This window comes from Salvelinus sp. IW2-2015, linkage group LG13, assembly GCF_002910315.2.
Source record: "Salvelinus sp. IW2-2015 linkage group LG13, ASM291031v2, whole genome shotgun sequence".
Taxonomy (NCBI): Eukaryota; Metazoa; Chordata; class Actinopteri; order Salmoniformes; family Salmonidae; genus Salvelinus; species Salvelinus sp. IW2-2015.
Window position 1 is genome coordinate 40,529,152 of NC_036853.1, and position 19,203 is coordinate 40,548,354.

Below are 19,203 nucleotides of genomic sequence, written 5' to 3' on the forward strand. Positions count from 1 at the left end.
TGTACCTATGATAAAAATTACAGACCTCTACATGCTTTGTAAGTAGGAAACACTGCCGATTTTGCAGGTTATCAAATACTTGTTCTCCCCACTGTATGTATGTATGGGGGACAGAGGAAGGGGTAGTTATTCAAAAATCATGTCAACCCCTATTATTTCATACACAGTGAGTCCATATAACTTATGTGATTTGTTAAGCAAAATTTAACTTCTGAACTAATTTAGGCTTGTATGAACAATTTGGGTGAATACTTATGCAACAACTATTTGAGTTATTACAATTTTATTAATTTGTAGAATTGTCTTTTAACTTTGACTTCATGGAGTATTTTATGTAGAGCAATGATAAAGTTACAATAAATCTATTTCAATCCCACTTTGTAAAGCAACAAAATGTGAAAAAAGTTCAAGGGGGTTTAGACTTTCTATAGGCACTGTATCTATATGATCATTTTRGCACTTCATATCCAAATAATCTATAAGTAACATCATTGAGTTACACAATCTATTTTTAGATACTTAAGGATGATTTGGACATGAAGCATGAAAATGCAAATATAGGCACCATTGACTTGCATTAGATGCAAAAWAAGTTAGTGGACAACAAAACCAAAGCCTGGAACCGCACCATCTAGTGGTCAGAACCTGGTAATATCAGGATGTATGACGGGACATAAACCAAACAACATTAATGACTAATTTCTCTGAACAGGYGTTTGAAAACCATCACCAAATTCACTGGGAATACATTACACAGGATGAAGTACCGCAGCTTGTCAGACATAGAGAACTAATACTATATGCTCATTGTTGGAGTGGGATTGGCATGGGGGGGGGGTCTGTGGGTGGCTTTTGACAACTTCTTTGGATTCCTCATGTTTAACTCATTGTTGGAAAAAAGTTGGGTCCAAATCAGGTGCTCGGTACTATATTTATTGAATATTATATGAATCCTATTAATGAAAATAGACAATTTGGGTGCAATCAATTAGTTTAGTTTCTCAGAGATCAAATTATATTAAGACAAAATAATTTCTGAATAATCTAAGATGGTGTCAATCCTTTGTGCTTTTTGAGGTTGAACGACCCCGCTGTCATTTATAGCTAGCTTGATAATTTGCCWCACATGATTATCTGAGCTATGCAGGCTCTACATTTTACATCTGGTTTAGCTAGCCAATGATCCTGCTCTGCAGTAAGTTAATAAGTTACAGTTCAAGCCATTTCTGCTGTAACATCCAGATTGTTGCATCATTCATTGACATTGGCTACATCTCCTCTCTACAGTGTCCTSTCTGAGATTGAGGTTCTCCAGTCCATCTATCTGGATGAGCTGCAGATTAACAGGAGAGATGCTGGGTGAGCCATTCTATTTGATGATAGTGGTGTTCTGGGGCCTGGGCTAAGACCTCACTTAGGATTTTGCTGACTCATGAATCTATATAAATACCAGCTGTAGCCTGATTTGCAGATCTGTTTGTGCTGGTGTGGCATAGCAACAAATMACAAAACAACTTGGTTCACCTTAAGCACATASAGTACAGATCTGTGACCAAACTATAATACTATAGGCACACAAACACCACACACACACACACACACCATTGTATCAGAAGTGTAGTGTGCTAGTTAGCTATGTTTTATGTTGCATCACGAGGATGGGCCAAATAGAGGGATATTGCAGGTCTGTTGCATCATACTCAGCTGATTGTTGCGTTCCCTCTGTATTCAACATCCTGTCCTCCCAACTGCTCTTTGAAGAGGACTATTAGCCTTCACACTTAAACAGACATCTCTTTCTGCTCTCTTTTCTWTCCCTGGGTGTTTTGCTATAGCGCATGACTGATTAGCCTCCCCCGGACAATAGATAAGACTAGATGAATAGCTGATAGACTTCGGGCTTTGAAGTGTGTTTAATTGACATTCTCTGTTGCTCTCTCTTATAGGGGATGGGAGGTGAGTCTGGTTCTATATCCCTCCACGGGTGAAGATTCCTTCTCTCAGTTTGTGCGACTCACCCTGACTTTGACTCTCGACTTGCAGGTATGCTCATATTCCCTTCTTCCTTGTCCTTTGCAATCCCCCAAAAATATTCCCCATTCCCTGGCTTAGGGCATGTAAATATACTGGCCTTCCCTGCTCCTGGAGAGCTACCTACAGGGTGTGTACACTTTTGTGTATTGGTGCAGGGATGTAACAAAAGCTTGCTTACCCAGTAGCACTGTAGGACCGGAGTTGAGGGGTCCTATGTGAGTTTTGAGACAACCCTCCATGTAGCAACAACACTTCCTGTAATATTGTTTCTGAATCATGTGAAAGTTTTTCCTATGCTTTCAGAATTTCCTGTCCTTAGGACCCTGCCCTGTCCCTTTCATTCTCAGGACATGCCACTTCCAATGTTTTACACTGATCTCTCTCTCTTCCTAAGTATCKCTGCTCTCCTCCCTCCATTTCCATCCACAACCCTCGGGGTCTTTCTGATGACAAGCTGTGCAGGTAACTAGAGGAAATCTGTTGTCCTCCATCTTAGGTTCATTGTAGTCTTATCCACTGCTCTGATGAAGGGTAGTTAAAAAAATGTTTGTGTCCCCTGTTACTTGTATTGCTCCCAGATTTCTCTCTCTCTCCCAGTGTGCAGAAATGTCTGCAGAAAGAGGCGGTGTCCTGCCTGGGTTCCGCTGTGTTGTACCAGCTCATTGAGGCCAGTTCTCTTTCTCTCCCTTTATTTCCCCCCCTCCCCCTGTTTCCCTCATTTTCTCTTTCTCTCACTCCCTCTGTTCTTATTTGAAATCTCTTAGTTGGAGACCACAGTAATTTAAGTACTGTATTTGTGATATTAAAATTAGAACTGTGGCTCGAGGATGCCCTTTGACCTGATTTTATTTTATTTAGAAATGTATAAATAGAGATGAATATRAAGTACCTGACTCAGTCCCTCTTCTCTGTCTCTCTCAGAAAGCCAAAGAGATCCTGACAGAGAGCAATATTCCCCATGGGAACTGRGTCATCTGCCTTTACGGGTTTAAGGTGAGCTGTTTAATTTGTATTTCCATTAGTCCACACAAGATGAAAGTTTAAACTAGTCTTCCTGTTTGAAACTCTGTAGACGATGTTTACACCAATCCAATGCTTTTGAAATCTATGAGGGGGAGTGAGCAAGTGGACACAAAATGGGACCGCAGCATTGTGTGTGACGTAAAGCTTGTCCTCCCCTGTGTCTTTCTGGTATGTCCCAGGATGGGGAGGCGTTCACCAAGARCAGATGCTACCATTATTTCCACTCCCACTGCCTAGGCCGCTACATCACCCACTCTGAGACTGAGCTCCAGGAGAGGGAGAAGGAGCTGGAGCAGGACAAGACACGGGAGAGGACRYATGAGGTGAGATCAAGTGTCCATATGCAGCGGTGGAATTGAGGGGGAGCGCCTGGGAGTTCCTGAAGTGAAACTGAATTTTTGGGGGAGGGGGGATGTCAATGTTTTTTTTAATTTTTAGCTATATTCCTGGATATTTTACAGTGATGATTCACTTTGTGGTCAGTTTGACTGGTGGTTCTTTCTTTCTCCCTCCCCCTGTAGGAGCTAACGGTTGTGTGTCCCGTGTGTAGAGAACCTCTGACTTACAACGTTGACCAGCTCCTGTCCAATRCCGCCCCTAGCTTTCCAAAGGTAAAGACACAATTGCACACACTGTACTGCTATGTAGCTGTTCTTTTTTCTCTACAGCACATATTTTTTTCATGGCTTGCAATTTTAACTAAACCACTTGAGGGACACACAACCCCTTAAAGTATAGTGGCTACTATTGCAAATACATCCATGCATTTGTGCTGACCTCTACTTCACWCAGCTGGAGGGAGCGGTGATGGGGGTGGAGTTTCGGCAGAAGTGGGCTGAGCTCCAGAACCTTTTGGAGCGTCAGAAAGCAAAAGGCGGGATTATCGACACAGAGGCAGAGTCTAACCGCTTCCTCATACATATTAATGAGGTAAGGAAGCAAGGAGGGGCTTAGAAAAAATATTTGCTGWAGTGTCTGTGTGAGCTGCACTTTCCTGATAATGTATCTTATTTAAATAACGTTGCGACTTGTTTTTCATAGCCACCTCCTGACTCAGACAATGTCAGCGCTGATGGGAATGCCTCTCCCAGCCAATCACTGCCCTCCCTTCCRCCTGCCTCCACCAATCAGATCACAGCACCAAAGCTGCAACACGCTGGCCACTCACATCGCAGGGGAGGGCTAGGTCACCAGTACCGTCACCAAGTGCCGCAGGGCCACTTCAGGGGCCCCAGGAGGGGAGGGAGAGGCAGGCCAGAGGCAGGGCGAMGCAGGCCCCACACCCACCCAGGGACACCTGTCCCCCCCACTGACCATCTGGACAAACTCTCTCTGTCCTCAGAGAAACATGACAACCTTTACAGTGCTCCTCCTGCCAACTTTCACAACGCACCAATCAAAGCCAGACTTCAYGAGAWCTCTAGCCACCCAGACCTGGGACAAGCACAGTTAAGCCAATTGGAGAAGGAAGAAGGGGAGGGACGTACGGAGCTAGGCCTACAAGAGGCTCCAGTTCCTAAAGACGGTCAGCCAATAAGCAAATCAAGCCTGGACACTTCTAAAATAGACATCCCATCTAGCAACGGCATTGAAATGGAGCCTGGGCGAGGCCATAGGGAGAGAGGAAGGAGGAGGGTCCCTCGCGGTTCAGTGCAACAGCCTGACCAATGGCAAGAGAGGCATTTCAGAGGAACAGACCAATGGGATGCTCGGGGGAGCGGGTACCATCGCTACTGGGACGGGCGAGGTCAGCGAAGCAGGGGAGTTGCCAACTACCCCCGTAGCAGAGAAGGCAGAGCTCACATGGCTGGTGGGAGGGGCTTCCATCAGAGTGTTGTAGAGGGAGATGTGGGGAGAGATGCTGCTGCTCTATGACAAAGGGACAAAGGAGGAACTAAGAACAACTATGTCTGTACCTCCATTTACATTCTCGACACACCTAAAATAAAGCTTTGCACTGTCTGGCACCTAAATGAACCGGTGTGTCCTGCCTTCTTTCCTATTGCTGTTTGAATTGTTGTCAGTGGGCAGTTGTTTAGTTTATGCTGAAGCATTCTTTTTACTGCATAAGATAAAGAAATGACGGGCCACATTTGTCTGAGGGAACATACAGTATATTTATTATTGACAGAAATCAGCTGAAATTGACCTGCCTTGAACATCACACACTTCAACTTATTTTCCCCCACCCTCCCCCTTCCTTTTTTCCTCTTGCTTTCGCTCCACCCCTTATTTCTGCATACCAACCCCTCCCCCTGGGCGTCCAGCCTCACCCATTMACATTTACATTTACATTCACCCCCAGCCCAGTAGTAGTAGTTGTAGGCCGGACAAGAGCCCCCCTGCTGGAAATCTGGCCTCTGCAAACGCGGCCCAGTGGGGACACTGACACCCCGGGGGAAGCGCTGCACTGGCCGGTAGATGTTTCTGTACTTCAGGGTTTTAGGAAACAGCTCCACCTGAGAGTGGGACAGGGGTATGAAAGGATAAGCATTATTTATGAGGGATACCTGGAGAAAATCGGACCTCTGAAATAAAAATGTATGACCCTCCTTTCAGTAAAATATATGTTTTACTTGACCCTCCCTGAACGCTTGAAAAAAGTGAACCTCCCCTATACCCCAAATAATAATGAAAAGGTGCATTATGCAGAAATCGCTCRGCCATTTCCTGGTTGCAAAAATGCTAATAGTCGCCTAATTTCAGTAACGACGCAAGCAATGTAGAGAATGAGTACTGTCTAAACCCCTGTGAAATATACACTACATGACCAAAAGTATGTGGACACCTGCTTGTCAAACATCTCATTCCAAAATCATGGGCATTAATATGGAGTTGGTCCCCCCCCTTTGCTGCTGTAACAGCCTCCACTCTTCTAGGAAGGCTTTCCACTAGATCGATGTTGGAACATTGCCTTTTATAAACGATCTACGTCATTTTACATGACTGGAGACACACATATTTTTTTAATCCACAACTGAGCATGACAACGAATGAATGAATGCATGCTGCAGCACCTGAGATGTTAAGATTTCTATACAGGCTAAATGTAAAAAAAATAAAAAACTTTAAAAAATAGGATAGTCTAAGTTTGGAACAGTGCTAACGTTGTCAACAGTAAAAATGTAGCGGAACAGAACCAGTTACAACTGAAGTATCTGATCATCAATGAATGAGAATTACAATTGTGTTTTAACACAGCAGCCGCATATCATCAGTTAGGCCTATACGCACCTGTAACTTAAAGTTCATTTGGGAAACTATAATTTTCTAATACAATTTTATTCCTTGATATTGTTACAAAATAATTGATAAGGGCATGGGAATATGAGTGTCTGCTAGACTAAATTAACAAACTAGGCATGCATAGCTCACCGCATGATCAGCTAAAGTGACTTTGTTTGAGGGGGTTCTTGCATCAGAATTATAATGAATTCTTCTTATATCATGCTATACCACAAACAAAGTTCAAATGCAGAGACTGAGACCACTGAGTGCTTTTGCAGTGACAGGTTGGTGCGAAACCTGTAGCCCATCTCCGCTGCGCTGTATCAGCGTAAAATAGGGTCCTATCAGTTGTAAGGACAAAGATTCAGCAGGAGGCAGACAGTGTAGGATTTATTTACACAGCGCGGTTGTTTCAAAGATGACAGTGATATTTACAAATACACTGTATACAAAGTTCTGATTTCAATGTCAGCATTCAAAAGAAAAAGCCTCTCATTAGGCAAAACCTGTCTTACCATTAAAGCACAGGTGGGGTCTACCAGCCTCAGATACAGCCTCCCCTTGAGTTACCCAAAAGTGAACTAACTAGAACATCCCCAAACCGGCACTTAAATACATTTGGCCACACCTATACTTGGAGCGCAGGCCAGGTATATCTATGCACGCTAAAGCATGTGCGTTCATGCAAAATAAAACATGACAGAAACCAGACAAAGACAATGAAGAAATTGACAGTAAACTGGTAATTGCAATTAAATAAACCAAAAGTTTTTACCACAACTGTTGTGCAGTTTGAGCTCTCCAAGCAACGTTTCCACTTGAAGAATGATATGAATGTATATTATATTTAATGAATTATCAACATTTCTGTAACCAAACATTTTAAATTAATGAGGGAATATGTTGGGATTAACAGTAACTAAACTGATTAATATATACACTGCTCAAAAAAATTAAGGGAACACTAAAATAACACATCCTAGATCTGAATGAATGAAATATTCTTATTAAATACTTTTTTTCTTTACATAGTTGAATGTGCTGACAACAAAATCACACAAAAATTATCAATGGAAATCAAATTTATCAACCCATGGAGGTCTGGATTTGGAGTCACACTCAAAATTAAAGTGGAAAACCACACTACAGGCTGATCCAACTTTGATGTAATGTCCTTAAAACAAGTCAAAATGAGGCCCCTCAGTAGTGTGTGTGCCTCCACGTGCCTGTATGACCTCCCTACAACGCCTGGCATGCCCTGATGATGGCGGATGCTCTTGAGGATCTCCTCCCAACCTGGCGAAAGCATCGCCAACTCTGGACCAGATCTCTGTGACGTGTGGCGTTCAACGTGGCGTTGGTGATGGAGCGAGACATGTCCCAGATGTGCTCAATTGGATTCAGGTCTGGGGAACGGGCGGGCCAGTCCATAGCATCAATGCCTTCCTCTTGCAGGAACTGCTGACACACTCCAGCCACATGAGGTCTAGCATTGTCTTGCATTAGAGAACCCAGGGCCAACCGCACCAGCATATGGTCTCACAAGGGTCTGAAGATCTCATCTCGGTACCTAATGGCAGTCAGGCTACCTCTGGCGAGCACATGGAGGGCTGTGCGGCCCCCCAAAGAAACTTGTGACTTGTATAGCATGCCTTCCCACCCCTACTAGTTCAATTTCTATGTTCACTCGTATGATAACCTATAAAGTGAAGTGAGTACTAAATGTGTTGTGCTACTAATGACATATTTGTTCATCTGTGCAAACACAATGGGACCACGCAGCCGTCATACGCTCAGGAAAGGAAGCGTTCTGTCTCCTAAGCGTTCTGTCTACCTCAGATAAAAACTTGTAGACCTGCACAAGTCTGGTCATTCTTTGGAGCAATTTTCAAACGCCTGAAGGTACCACGTTCATCTGTACAAACAATAGTACACAAGTATAAACACCATGAGACCACGCAGCCGTCATACCGCTCAGGAAGAGACGCGTTCTGTCTCCTAGAGGTGTAATTTGTCTGAAAATGCAAATCATTCCCAGAACAACAGCAAAGACCATGTGAAGATGCTGGAGGAAACAGATACAAAAGTATTTATATCCTCAGTAAAACGAGTCCTATATCGACACAACCTGAAAGGCCGCTGTCACGATCGTCAAAGGAGAGAGAGAGGAACCAAGGCGCAGCGCGTGAAAAATACATCTTCTTTAATGAAGAGAAAAAACAACCACTTACAAAATGAACAAAACAAACGATCGTGAAGCTAAACTGAACTAAGTGCACACATGCAACATAGAACAACATAGACAACTACCCACACAAGCCTACTGCCTATGGCTGCCTTAAATATGGCTCCCAGTCAGAGACAATGAATGACAGCTGTCTCTGATTGAGAACCAATCCAGGCAGCCATAGACATAACTAGACAACTATACTCTACTCTGCCCCATACACATACAACATCCCATAGACTAAACAAAACACACAAAAACAACCCACCCCAACTCACGCCCTGACCAACTAAATAAATAAAAGAAAAAGGAACAATAGGTCAGGAACGTGACATAACCCCCCTTAAGTGCGAACTCCGGCGCACCAGCAAAAGTCTAGGGGAGGGTCTGGGTGGGTGTCTGTCCACGTGGCGGCTCTGGCGCTGTCGTGGTCCCCACCCCACCATAGTCACTACCCGCTTTCGTAGCCTCCTCCAAATGGCCACCCTCCAAATTAACCCCACTGGACTAAGGGGCAGCACCGGACTAAGTGGCAGCACCGGACTAAGGGCAGCACCGGACTAAGGGACAGCACCGCGATAAGGGCAGCACCAGGATAAGGGCAGCACCAGATAAAGGGCAGCACCAGGATAAGGGGCAGCTCCGGACTGAGGGACGGCAGCTCCGGACTGAGGGACAACACCGGACTGGCTGCTGACCCTGCTGGCTGGCGGATCCTGGCTGGCTGGCTCTGGCGGATCCTGGCTGGCTGGCTCTGCGGATCCTGCTGGCTGGCTCTGGCATCCTGGCTGCTGGCTCTGGCGGATCCTGGCTGGATGACGGCTCTGGCTGGTCATGGCTGGATGACGGCTCTAGCTGTCGCTGGAGACGCTCGGCTGTCATGGCTCGCTGACGCTCTGCTGGTCATGCTCGCTGACGGCTCTGGCTGGTCATGGCTCGCTGACGGCTCTGGCTGCGTCATGGCTCGCTGACGGCTCTGGCTGATCCGGTCTGGCGGAAGGCTCTAGCTGATCCGGTCTGGCGGAAGGCTCTGGCTGATCCGGTCTGGCGGAAGGCTCTGGCTATCCGTCTGCGGAAGGCTCTGGCTGATCCGGTCTGGCGGAAGGCTCTGGCTATCCTGTCTGGCGAAGGCTCTAGCGGCTCCTGTCTGGCGAAGGCTCTAGCGGCTCCTGTCTGGACGGCTCTGTAGGCTCATGGCAGACGGGCGGCTTTGCAGGCTCATGGCAGACGGGCGGCTTTGCAGGCTCATGGCAGACGGGCAGTTCATCGCGCACTGGCAGACGGACAGTTCAGACGGCGTAGGGCAGACGGCAGTCAGGCGCGTTGGCAGACGTGCAGTTCAGGCGCCGTTGGGCAGACGGGCAGTTCAGGCCGGCTGAGACGCACTGTAGGCCTGGTGCGTGGTGCCGGAACTGGAGTACCGTGCTAAGGACATGCACCTTCAGGCTAGTGCGGGGAACAACAACAGGGCACACTGGACTCTCAAGGCATACTATAGGCCTGGTGCGTGGTACCGGCACTGGTGGTACCGGCTGAGGGCACCACATCAGGGCGAGTACGGGAGAAGGAACAGTGCGTACAGGGCTCTGGAGATGCACAGGAGGCTTAGTGCGTGGTGCCGGAACTGGTGGTACTGGGCTGGAGACACGCACCATAGGGAGAGTGCGTGGAGAGGAACAGGGCTCTGGAGATGCACTGGAAGCCTGGTGCGTGGTGTAGGCACTGGTGGTACTGACCTGGAGCGGGAGGTCGCCGGAAATACCGGACCGTGCAGGCGTACTGGCTCCCTTGAGCATTGAGCCTGCCCAACCTACCTGTTGAATGCTCCCCGTCGCCCGACAGCCAGTGCGGGGAGGTGGAATAACCCGCACCGGCTATGTAGGCGAACCGGGACACCATGCGTAAGGCTGGTGCCATGTAAACCGGCCCGAGAGGACGCCACTGGGGCCAGATATGTAGGGCCGGCTTCATTACATCCGGCTCAATACTCAATCTAGCCCTGCAGCGGAGTGAATAAACCCACCGGGCATATGCACACGTACAGGAGACACCGTGCGCTCTACTGCGTAACATGTGTCTGCCCTACTCCCGCTCTCCAGCGTTAGCCTGGGAAGTGGGGCGCAGGTCTCCTACCTGCCCTCGGCCCACTACCTCTTAGCCCCCCCCAAGAAATTTTTGGGGTTACTCACAGGCTTCCTTGCTAGCGCGTACCCTCATAACTTCGGTTCCTCTCTCCGGTTGCCTCTGCTCTCCTAATCGCCTCCAGCTGTTCCCATGGAAGGCGATCTCTTCCAGCTCGGATCTCCTCCATGTGTAGCAACCCTTTCCGTCCAATACATCCTCCCATGTCCACGAGTCTGGTTACTTTGCCGCTTTGTTTGGTTCCGCTCACGCTGCTTGATCCATGGTTGGTGGGTAGTTCTGTCACGATCGTCAAAGGGAGAAGAGAGACCAAGGCGCAGCGCGTGAAAAATACATCTTCTTAATGAAGGAAAAAACAACCACTTTACAAAATGACAAAACAAACGAACTGTAAGCTAAACTGAACAATGCACACATGCAACATAGAACATACATAGACAACTACCCACACAAGCCTACTGCCTATGGCTGCCTTAAATATGGCTCCCAATCGCAGAACAATGAAGACAGCTGTCTCTGATTGAGAACCAATCCAGGCAGCCATAGACATAACTAGACAACTATACCTCTCTCTCTGCCCATACACATACAACATCCCATAGACTAAACAAAACACACAAAAACAACCCACCCCAACACCAACTAAATAAATAAAAGAAAAAGGAACAATAGGTCAGGAACGTGACAGCCGCTCAGCAAGGAAGAAGCCACTGTTCCAAAACCGACATAAAAAAGCCTGACTACGGTTTGCAACTGCACATGGGGACAAAGATCGTACTTTTTGGAGAAATGTCCTCTGGTCTGATAAACAAAAATAGAACTGTTTGGCCATAATGACCATCGTTAGTGTTGGAGGAAAAAGGGGAGGCTTGCAAGCCGAAGAACACCATCCCAACCGTGAAGCACGGGGGTGGCAGCATCATGTTGTGGTGGTTTGCTGCAGAGGACTGGTGCACTTCACAAAATAGATGGCATCATGAGGAATGAAATGTATGTGGATATATTGAAGCAACGTCTCAAGACATCAGTCAGGAAGTTAAAGCTTGGTCGCAAATGGGTCTTCCAAATGGACAATGACCCCAAGCATACTTCCAAAGTTGTGGCAAAATGGCTTAAGGACAACAAAGTCAAGGTATTGGAGTGGCCATCACAAAGCCCTGACCTCAATCCTATAGAAAATTTGTGGGCAGAACTGACAAAGTGTGTGCGAGCAAGGAGGCCTACAAACCTGACTCAGTTACACCAGCTCTGTTCAAGCAGAATGGAACCAAAAATCACCCCAAACTTATGTTGGAAGACTGTGAGAGCTGTAGTTCAGCATAGTTCAACTGTAGTTCAGCATCGCCGTGGTTCTATGATATGTTAGGCCCACGGGGTACTCTGATGTTACAAGTTCTCCTCCCAGTAGCGATTGTGCTATACCTTATTGTTTTGTGCCTGCCTATTTTGATAACATGTATGAGGGCTGTATTGCTGAAATGGGGTGGGGTTGCTCTGGGCCCTGACAAATCCTGAATGATGCCTCTGCTACAAAGGATGATAGAACAGAGGATGAGGACCCTAATTTGAATGAGTTGCCAAACTATTTATTTCATGGTGAAGGTGATGATGATGAAGAATGCTCACCTGTTTAGAATAATAGTAAACGTGGTTTTATAACTGAAGTTATTTTTTATTAAACTCCATTGTTGCATATACTGCATTATGCATTGAATATTTGCTTTTCACTCTCTATGAAGATATAGGCTTAAATCGTATAAACTGTATGTATCTTTTGTTTTTCTTCATGGTTCATGCAGGTGACTGTATCATAGACAAATTGGTAGAATGCTTATATGTGTTTGAGGTTGAAATGGGAGACAGTGCTAAGGTTTTTTGGGAGGACGTTGAGTCTGTGATATAGCTGTCACATGCAGCAACCAATGCAATGAATTATTGTTTTTATGTTTCTTGTTTTATGAAGAATGTATGCACCACTATGTGGAAGTAAAACCTCAATGAACCAACGAATGGTTATTTACAATGGTAATATACTAGTGCAAGGAAGTTTCTTTTCCTGTAAATTTGAGTTGGAAGCGGGTTTGTTTTATTTGTACTAATCTTTTTTTAAATTGTAATCCTATTTTAAGTTGAGACTAGGTTTCAAGATGGGGGAATGTCGTAGAATCACAACATTATGTTAATCACATGACTTTTATTTTAGAATGTAATCCTATATTAGTACTCACACCATCTGTTTTTCTTAGAGGCAACAGAATAGGATTGTTAGAACTTTCATGTGTCTGTGCGAAGAGAGAGAAGCCTGAGATTTAACGCTGACAAGTAGACTCAGGAAGACTATAAAGAGTTGTAACCAAATCCTGTTTATTTGGGCTTTAACTCTACACCATTGGGTGATTGTTAACGTTCCATTACTGCAGTAATTACTAATAAAATTAATTGTTTTGAAGAAATCTACAAGTCTCTCCTTTGATTAGAATAATTCCACGACACACGCAATCATTTGAACTTTTTTGCTATTTTTATATAGGAACATAAAACTAAAACTGAGGGTGCCAGGTACACTCATGATCCTCAAACCAAATAATTGCCAAACTCGTGTTTCTAAAAGTGAATGCCTGTAACGTATACGCTGGGAGTTGGAAAGCAAGTGCAGGTGGTGAGTTTAATAATAAACGGCACATCGACCAATATAACAAACACGAGTAGCATAGAGACATGAAACACATAAACAATACTGACTGGGGAGAGAACCTAAGGGAGTGCCAGATATAGGGGAGGTAATAAGTGAGGTAATGGAGTCCTGTTGTGTCTGATGATGACGTGCAGGTGCGCGTAATGATTGATGCCAGGACCGGTGGTTAGTATACCAGTAAAGTCGAACGCCGGAGGGGAGTAGATGTGACCATGACTGCGTGATGGAAATGTTATTGTGTGTATGAACGTATGTTTAGCACAATGGTGCTTTTCTAATAACCAACTTGGTTGGGTTCATGCGAGTGACTGATTGATTGTACGAAGGAGGAATCCACACAATCACTGAATCAATTTGGCAGTATGCCCAGAACATTGCTCTGGGAACTAGGAGTGATGATACAATAGCTCAGTTTCAAGGTAAGAAGCCTGGTGTGGTATCAGTCAGGCTCATGCAGGAACCAACCATGCTTTAATGACTTGTTTGTGTAGCAGTATGAAGTTTCATCAGGCTTGTATTGAGTTTGTGAACCACCTATCACCTTGTCCGTGATAATAAAGATTGCTTCGTTTGCTTTGTATTTGAGTCCTTAGTGGTGAWTTTCCATGACAACTGTAGAGCCTAAGGAATTTGTTTCACTTAATTCTAAGTAGCAATTTTAAATTTAACTTTATACAGCCTAAATGCGAAATGTATTGGCATGTGGTTGAAATGTTGAACGCTCATGCCAGCCTGTAGTTGTCACAAACGCTTCACAATTGATTTCTTAAATGGCAACACATATACACATATATATATATATATATATATATATATATATATATATATATATATAATAATAATACATTTCCTTCTACCTGACTTGCTCCTGAACAATGGTGTTTAATAGCCTGTTGAAATGATAGCCACAGAATCACACAATAGTGTACTTCCCAAGCAAAGTAAAAAATAAGTATCCTCAGCTATAGAAGTTTGTAGTGCAGCCTCTGAACATCATAGACACAAACCAAAGTTATCCTATATGTAGAGTCACGTCTTTCCCCTGCATTGTACAGCTTGTTTCTAGCATAAAGCATTGTGGACTAAAGCGTTGTTAAAGAATCCGGTCCATTTAATTAAAAACATCTTAACCTAACAAGGGGTAGGGCCTATGATTTTACCCATTTATCCTCAAATAATTACCCCCTCAAACCGAGCCRTTCACTGACACTGAGCTATTTAAGGAGTGCATGGTAGCTGAAGGAATTGGCTGACAAAATCTATAGATAGTAGACTATAATTGAATCTGTCAAACAGGTAGGCATACCTCTTTCTTGAATAGAAAGAAATCAGCTCCAACACAAAGCCCCCTTCCTGTTAATAGCCAAGTCAAATTTAAATGAAGACTGCTTAAAATAATTAGGCCTACTTTCAGCACTGACATGCTGTCCATCTCCATGGCTGTTGCTTCATAGTAATGTAAGTTATGTAAATTACTTGAATATGACTTATTGTGAGGTTAATAACTATGATAAATAGCTTAATTATGGGCAATGAAATATTATTTGTATTAATAAATTAGAGCAGTAGCAAGCGTACCTCCGGTCCTCATCTTCGCGCTCTTTCTCTATTGAATTTTTGGGATAAATAGTTTTTTTTGCAGAAGACGCCTTTCACTAGCTTCCTGAAGTGCCACCGTATACAGCACAGCCATTGGTTAGGCAGTACAAAAGGATTTACATCAGCAAGAGCAGGGCAGGCCAGAGCTCATTGTGGTAGCCTAGTTTTATATACACACTCCCAGTGCATTTCCCCCAGGACCGAGTTTGGGAAACGCTGGCCTAGGTCTATAGCCTATAGTATAGGCTATGGATCACTTGATTGAGACCACACTAGGCGCACTTGATATTGCGTGCCCAGCAGAGAATCAGGGATGAGGGCCAGCATTGGGCACACATTGAGATATAATAAGCAACTAATTCTCAAACGCTGAGCAATATGACATTTAATCTATTACAAATCAGTGTGGCAATCCCACTCAACCAATCGACAAGTCAGCCCACCACCATTCACTCAACCTCAGCGGGGTTATAGAAAACTGTAAGCATACGGTTTTCAGGAAGCAGAGGTGAAGACTCAAACCGGATGCTTTCCGTTTCTTCCAGCTCTGCTCAGGCTTTTCTTTTATGCCTGCTATGTTAGGTTACCACTCACTCGATCTCTCCGCATCTTGATTGGCTCTAAGAACATAGTCCATACCATCGCTTCATCGCAGGTGGGGGTGGTCAGAGAACCCTGGTAGCGGTAGAACTTGGTGAGGTGCACACTTCCTAGCAGATCACTGATGGATAGTGGCTGCACTATGTCAACTGATGAACCTGAGACAGGAGAGTAGTATGAAAAATACTAGTAACACCACTATCAAGGGGAGAAGGCTCTCCCTTTGTTAGGGCCCTAAAAGCAGTGGAGTTATCACTTTGCTCTTGCTCTCTCTGTATCTATCTCTGCAAATTCAAATGAGCTACATTGGTATAAAAATACAGAATATAAGTACTTTAAAGCTAGCTGGCACCACTGCTCCTCACCCTTCTCTATTATATTCAGCAGATTTGATGTCAAAGTCCTCCAGGATTCCACATGCCATTGATCCCCTGTCACCTGGAATCCATGGAATGTGTTGATGATAGCATGGATAATAAGTAGTGAAGGCTGGTGGGAGGAGCTATAGGAGGATGGGCTCATTGTAATGGCTGGAACACATCAAACACATGGTAACAACGTGTTTGACTCCGTTCCATTGATTCCATTCCAGCCATTACAATGATCCCGTCCTCCTATAGCTCACCCCACCAGCCTCCTCTGATAACAAGGTATTCTGCCGTAACTCCTATTACTAAGTCAAGAATCATAACTCTGTCATAGTATTGTCATCATCAACGTAGAACTGTTGTGACGTAGAGTTGTACATCTATGATTTTACCCACACACCGCTACTGCACACACACTCTCTCTCTCCTTGTACAGTATCTCACCTCCATGGGGTATCTGACTGAATCCACTGTGTGTTCAGAGCCTGGGTAGCACAGTGAGTCGCCTCCCCAGTGGAAATGTATCATGACGGCCGTGTAGCCATGAGAGAGCCCTCCTCCTCTCACCTCCATCAGGCCCTCCTCTAACACAGAGCTCACTGGGAGGATGAAAATAAGTTGTGGTATTACCGTAGTATAAGTTAATATGGTATTGTGTCTTCACTAACAACTGTTAACGAGAAAATTATACCAATGTCCTTGAGCTACTGAGATTACTTTAAAGAAGACTAGATAACACATGTCCTACAGACACACTATAAGGACAGGACCAAGGAGATTCACCACAAGAGTACCTGTGTGTCCATTGTTGGTGAGAAACTTGATGCTGTGTGGATTAGTGATGTCACTGAAGGTGAGGTTGCGGAGACTGGGGTCAAAGGTCAGCTGGTTAGTATTAATGTTGATCGGCGACCATCTGACCCCCTCCACACTGAYAGTTGGGAAGGGAGGGCCAGAAAGAGGGTCTGTTCTCTTAAAGAGAGAGAAAGAAAAAGAAAGCCTCTGTCAGATTAAACGTTTCCTGTTATGAACTGTGTTTGTGTAGCACAGCACAGCTATGAGATGACTGAAGAGTAATGGACTGAGGTTAAGTCAGAACTAGTGAAGTCTTACCACAACCATTGTGACACCAGGGCTGGTCTAAAAGAAACACATTTGAAAATACATATACTGTATATCATAGAAAATATAAATATTTATTAAACGTTAAAAAAAAAAAGCCTAAGTACCTGCTATGGCTAGTGAACAGAGATAGAGGATAATACACACAGATGTCTGAAAAGCAAATATAAATAAAATGTAACACAAAGATGCATGAATCTTTGTTATCTCTATGATTAAAATCCTGTCAAAATGTAGCCATATTAAGATCCCTAAGTGTATGACTTTAAAAAGGATTTCTTACCCACTTTTACAATATCGTTTCATAAGTTGAATTAATAACCACATTAATAATGAAAATACATGTTCTTATATGCCTATCTACAGTAGACTGCATTGCCCAACTGCCAAAACAACTTTTCAAGGCTATGTGGAACATTATAACCAAGTATGTAGTGCTGGGGGATCACGAGCCTCACCTGTTTCAATTTGAAAATACATGGACTATTAATTCTGATCAATTCTAAATAAATTACATTTAATTACCACAGAAATTCCATAAATAACAATAATGACAAACCAAATAAATATGTAGGCTAAAGCAGCCTAGAGGTAGGTAAAATGGTGGTTTCTTCCCTGCTTTCTCTCTGGCGGTGGCGAGAATTATGAAAAACTGTAGACTACATGTGGGCCTTGCGGAAGCCCTTTGGAGGCTTTACAACTTTGGCCAATCAGAAGGGAAAACAAAAAACATCTAAATTCACCAGCTCTGCTTTAATGTTCACGACCTCCTCTTGCGCAGTGTAACGGAAAACGATATGTGYCKACTTGGTTACGGTGACTTTCTTCCCGAGGACACCCAAACCAGTGGCCACCGCAAAGCCCAAGAGCCTGACCCTCTCTGGAAGTTGCTGTAGCCCTGCTTGGGATATTTAGCCTACAGTATATTGGCTAATGGTTGAGACGCAGGGCCTGTTACATGTAACAGGTATTTGCTGACCACACCGCTCGCGTCACGTGTGCGAGCGTGGCAAAATAAATGTACACATACATGTTATTCAATCATTGCACCCACACAGCTCCCGCGCGTCAGCGAGCGCTAAAATAGAACTAGTTCTATTTGTGAAGCTCAACATGCTGCAAGTCCTGCCTCTCCTATCTCCTCATTGGTTTTTAGGAGCATATACCCACGTTCCATCTCATTTGTTTTTAGGGGCATTTCCCCATGTGGGTGACTGAAAGATGAACTGAGGTCCACACTCAGTTCATCTTTGTGGTAATGCACCATAAAGTTTGTTGCCAACCGCCATATAAAGTCCAAAGAAGAAAAAGAAGCCTGAAGGAAGGAGGAGAGATGACTAGAAACAAATTTGGTTTACCGTTTTATCTGTGGATTAATTGTCCGAGTTGAGGACCTTGTGCATTTCAGGTAAAATAACAACCCAATGTTTATATCCCAGGACAAATTATCTCGCAACATCAAGCTAGCTAGCTAAATTGCCATAAATGTTTAATGCTTTTTGACCTGTCCCCAAATTAATATAATTGGTTCAGAGTTTGTTTTGATATTTCAACCTGCGTGTCCTGATCGCGTGGTGTGGGTGAACAAAATCGTGCGAGTGCTTTTTGGTCAGTATATTATCTTGGTATGTCAGGGTGGAAAATTGGACATTTGAACTGGGCCAAGTTGGAGGTATGCATTTAGGTTATAGTTTATTGAGATGCATTAATACACCACACTAAAAGCTTGATTTTATGGCTGTTTAAAATGAATTTCCTGCAGTTCTAGGCAGTCCAGTAATGATTTATGTCATTGCAAATAAATATGAATTGATAGTTCACCTCTGTTTTATTTATATTCTGTAATAGGGTATATTGCAACCATGTGTTCAAGCTAATCAAATACAAGTTATACGATTCATCAGTATTTTACATAACAGAAGTGAATATAATAGCATAGCATAGAAGACCTATAACGTTACTGTTCAAAACTGTTACGCCAAAACACCTKATTTCTAATGAGATTTTAAGATAGCTGAAACTGAAGAGTAAAAATATATCATCATGTACCAAAACTCAGAGCCACAAGGCAGGATATATGCTTTGATTGAAACAAAATACAAGAAAGGCTAATAGTTTGATAACACCATCTGCTCTAATTCGCTCTTGAAATAGGCTATTCCCAT

At 44.1% G+C, this 19,203-nt stretch overlaps 1 protein-coding gene across 2 annotated transcripts in view; it reads left to right on the forward strand.

The window, feature by feature from the left end:
- Nucleotides 1-5,034, forward strand: part of LOC111971466 (E3 ubiquitin-protein ligase RNF25-like) — a 15,232-nt gene extending 10,198 nt beyond the window's left edge. For both annotated transcript variants that reach the window (XM_070446273.1, XM_070446274.1), the window contains exons 2-10: nucleotides 1,288-1,359; nucleotides 1,947-2,043; nucleotides 2,429-2,496; nucleotides 2,632-2,701; nucleotides 2,956-3,027; nucleotides 3,237-3,380; nucleotides 3,579-3,668; nucleotides 3,850-3,987; nucleotides 4,099-5,034. In XM_070446273.1, coding sequence (XP_070302374.1) covers nucleotides 1,288-1,359; nucleotides 1,947-2,043; nucleotides 2,429-2,496; nucleotides 2,632-2,701; nucleotides 2,956-3,027; nucleotides 3,237-3,380; nucleotides 3,579-3,668; nucleotides 3,850-3,987; nucleotides 4,099-4,932 — 1,585 coding nt within the window. In that variant the 3' untranslated portion in view covers nucleotides 4,933-5,034. The remainder of the gene's footprint in view (nucleotides 1-1,287; nucleotides 1,360-1,946; nucleotides 2,044-2,428; nucleotides 2,497-2,631; nucleotides 2,702-2,955; nucleotides 3,028-3,236; nucleotides 3,381-3,578; nucleotides 3,669-3,849; nucleotides 3,988-4,098) is intronic.
- Nucleotides 5,035-19,203: the final 14,169 nt, after the last annotated feature.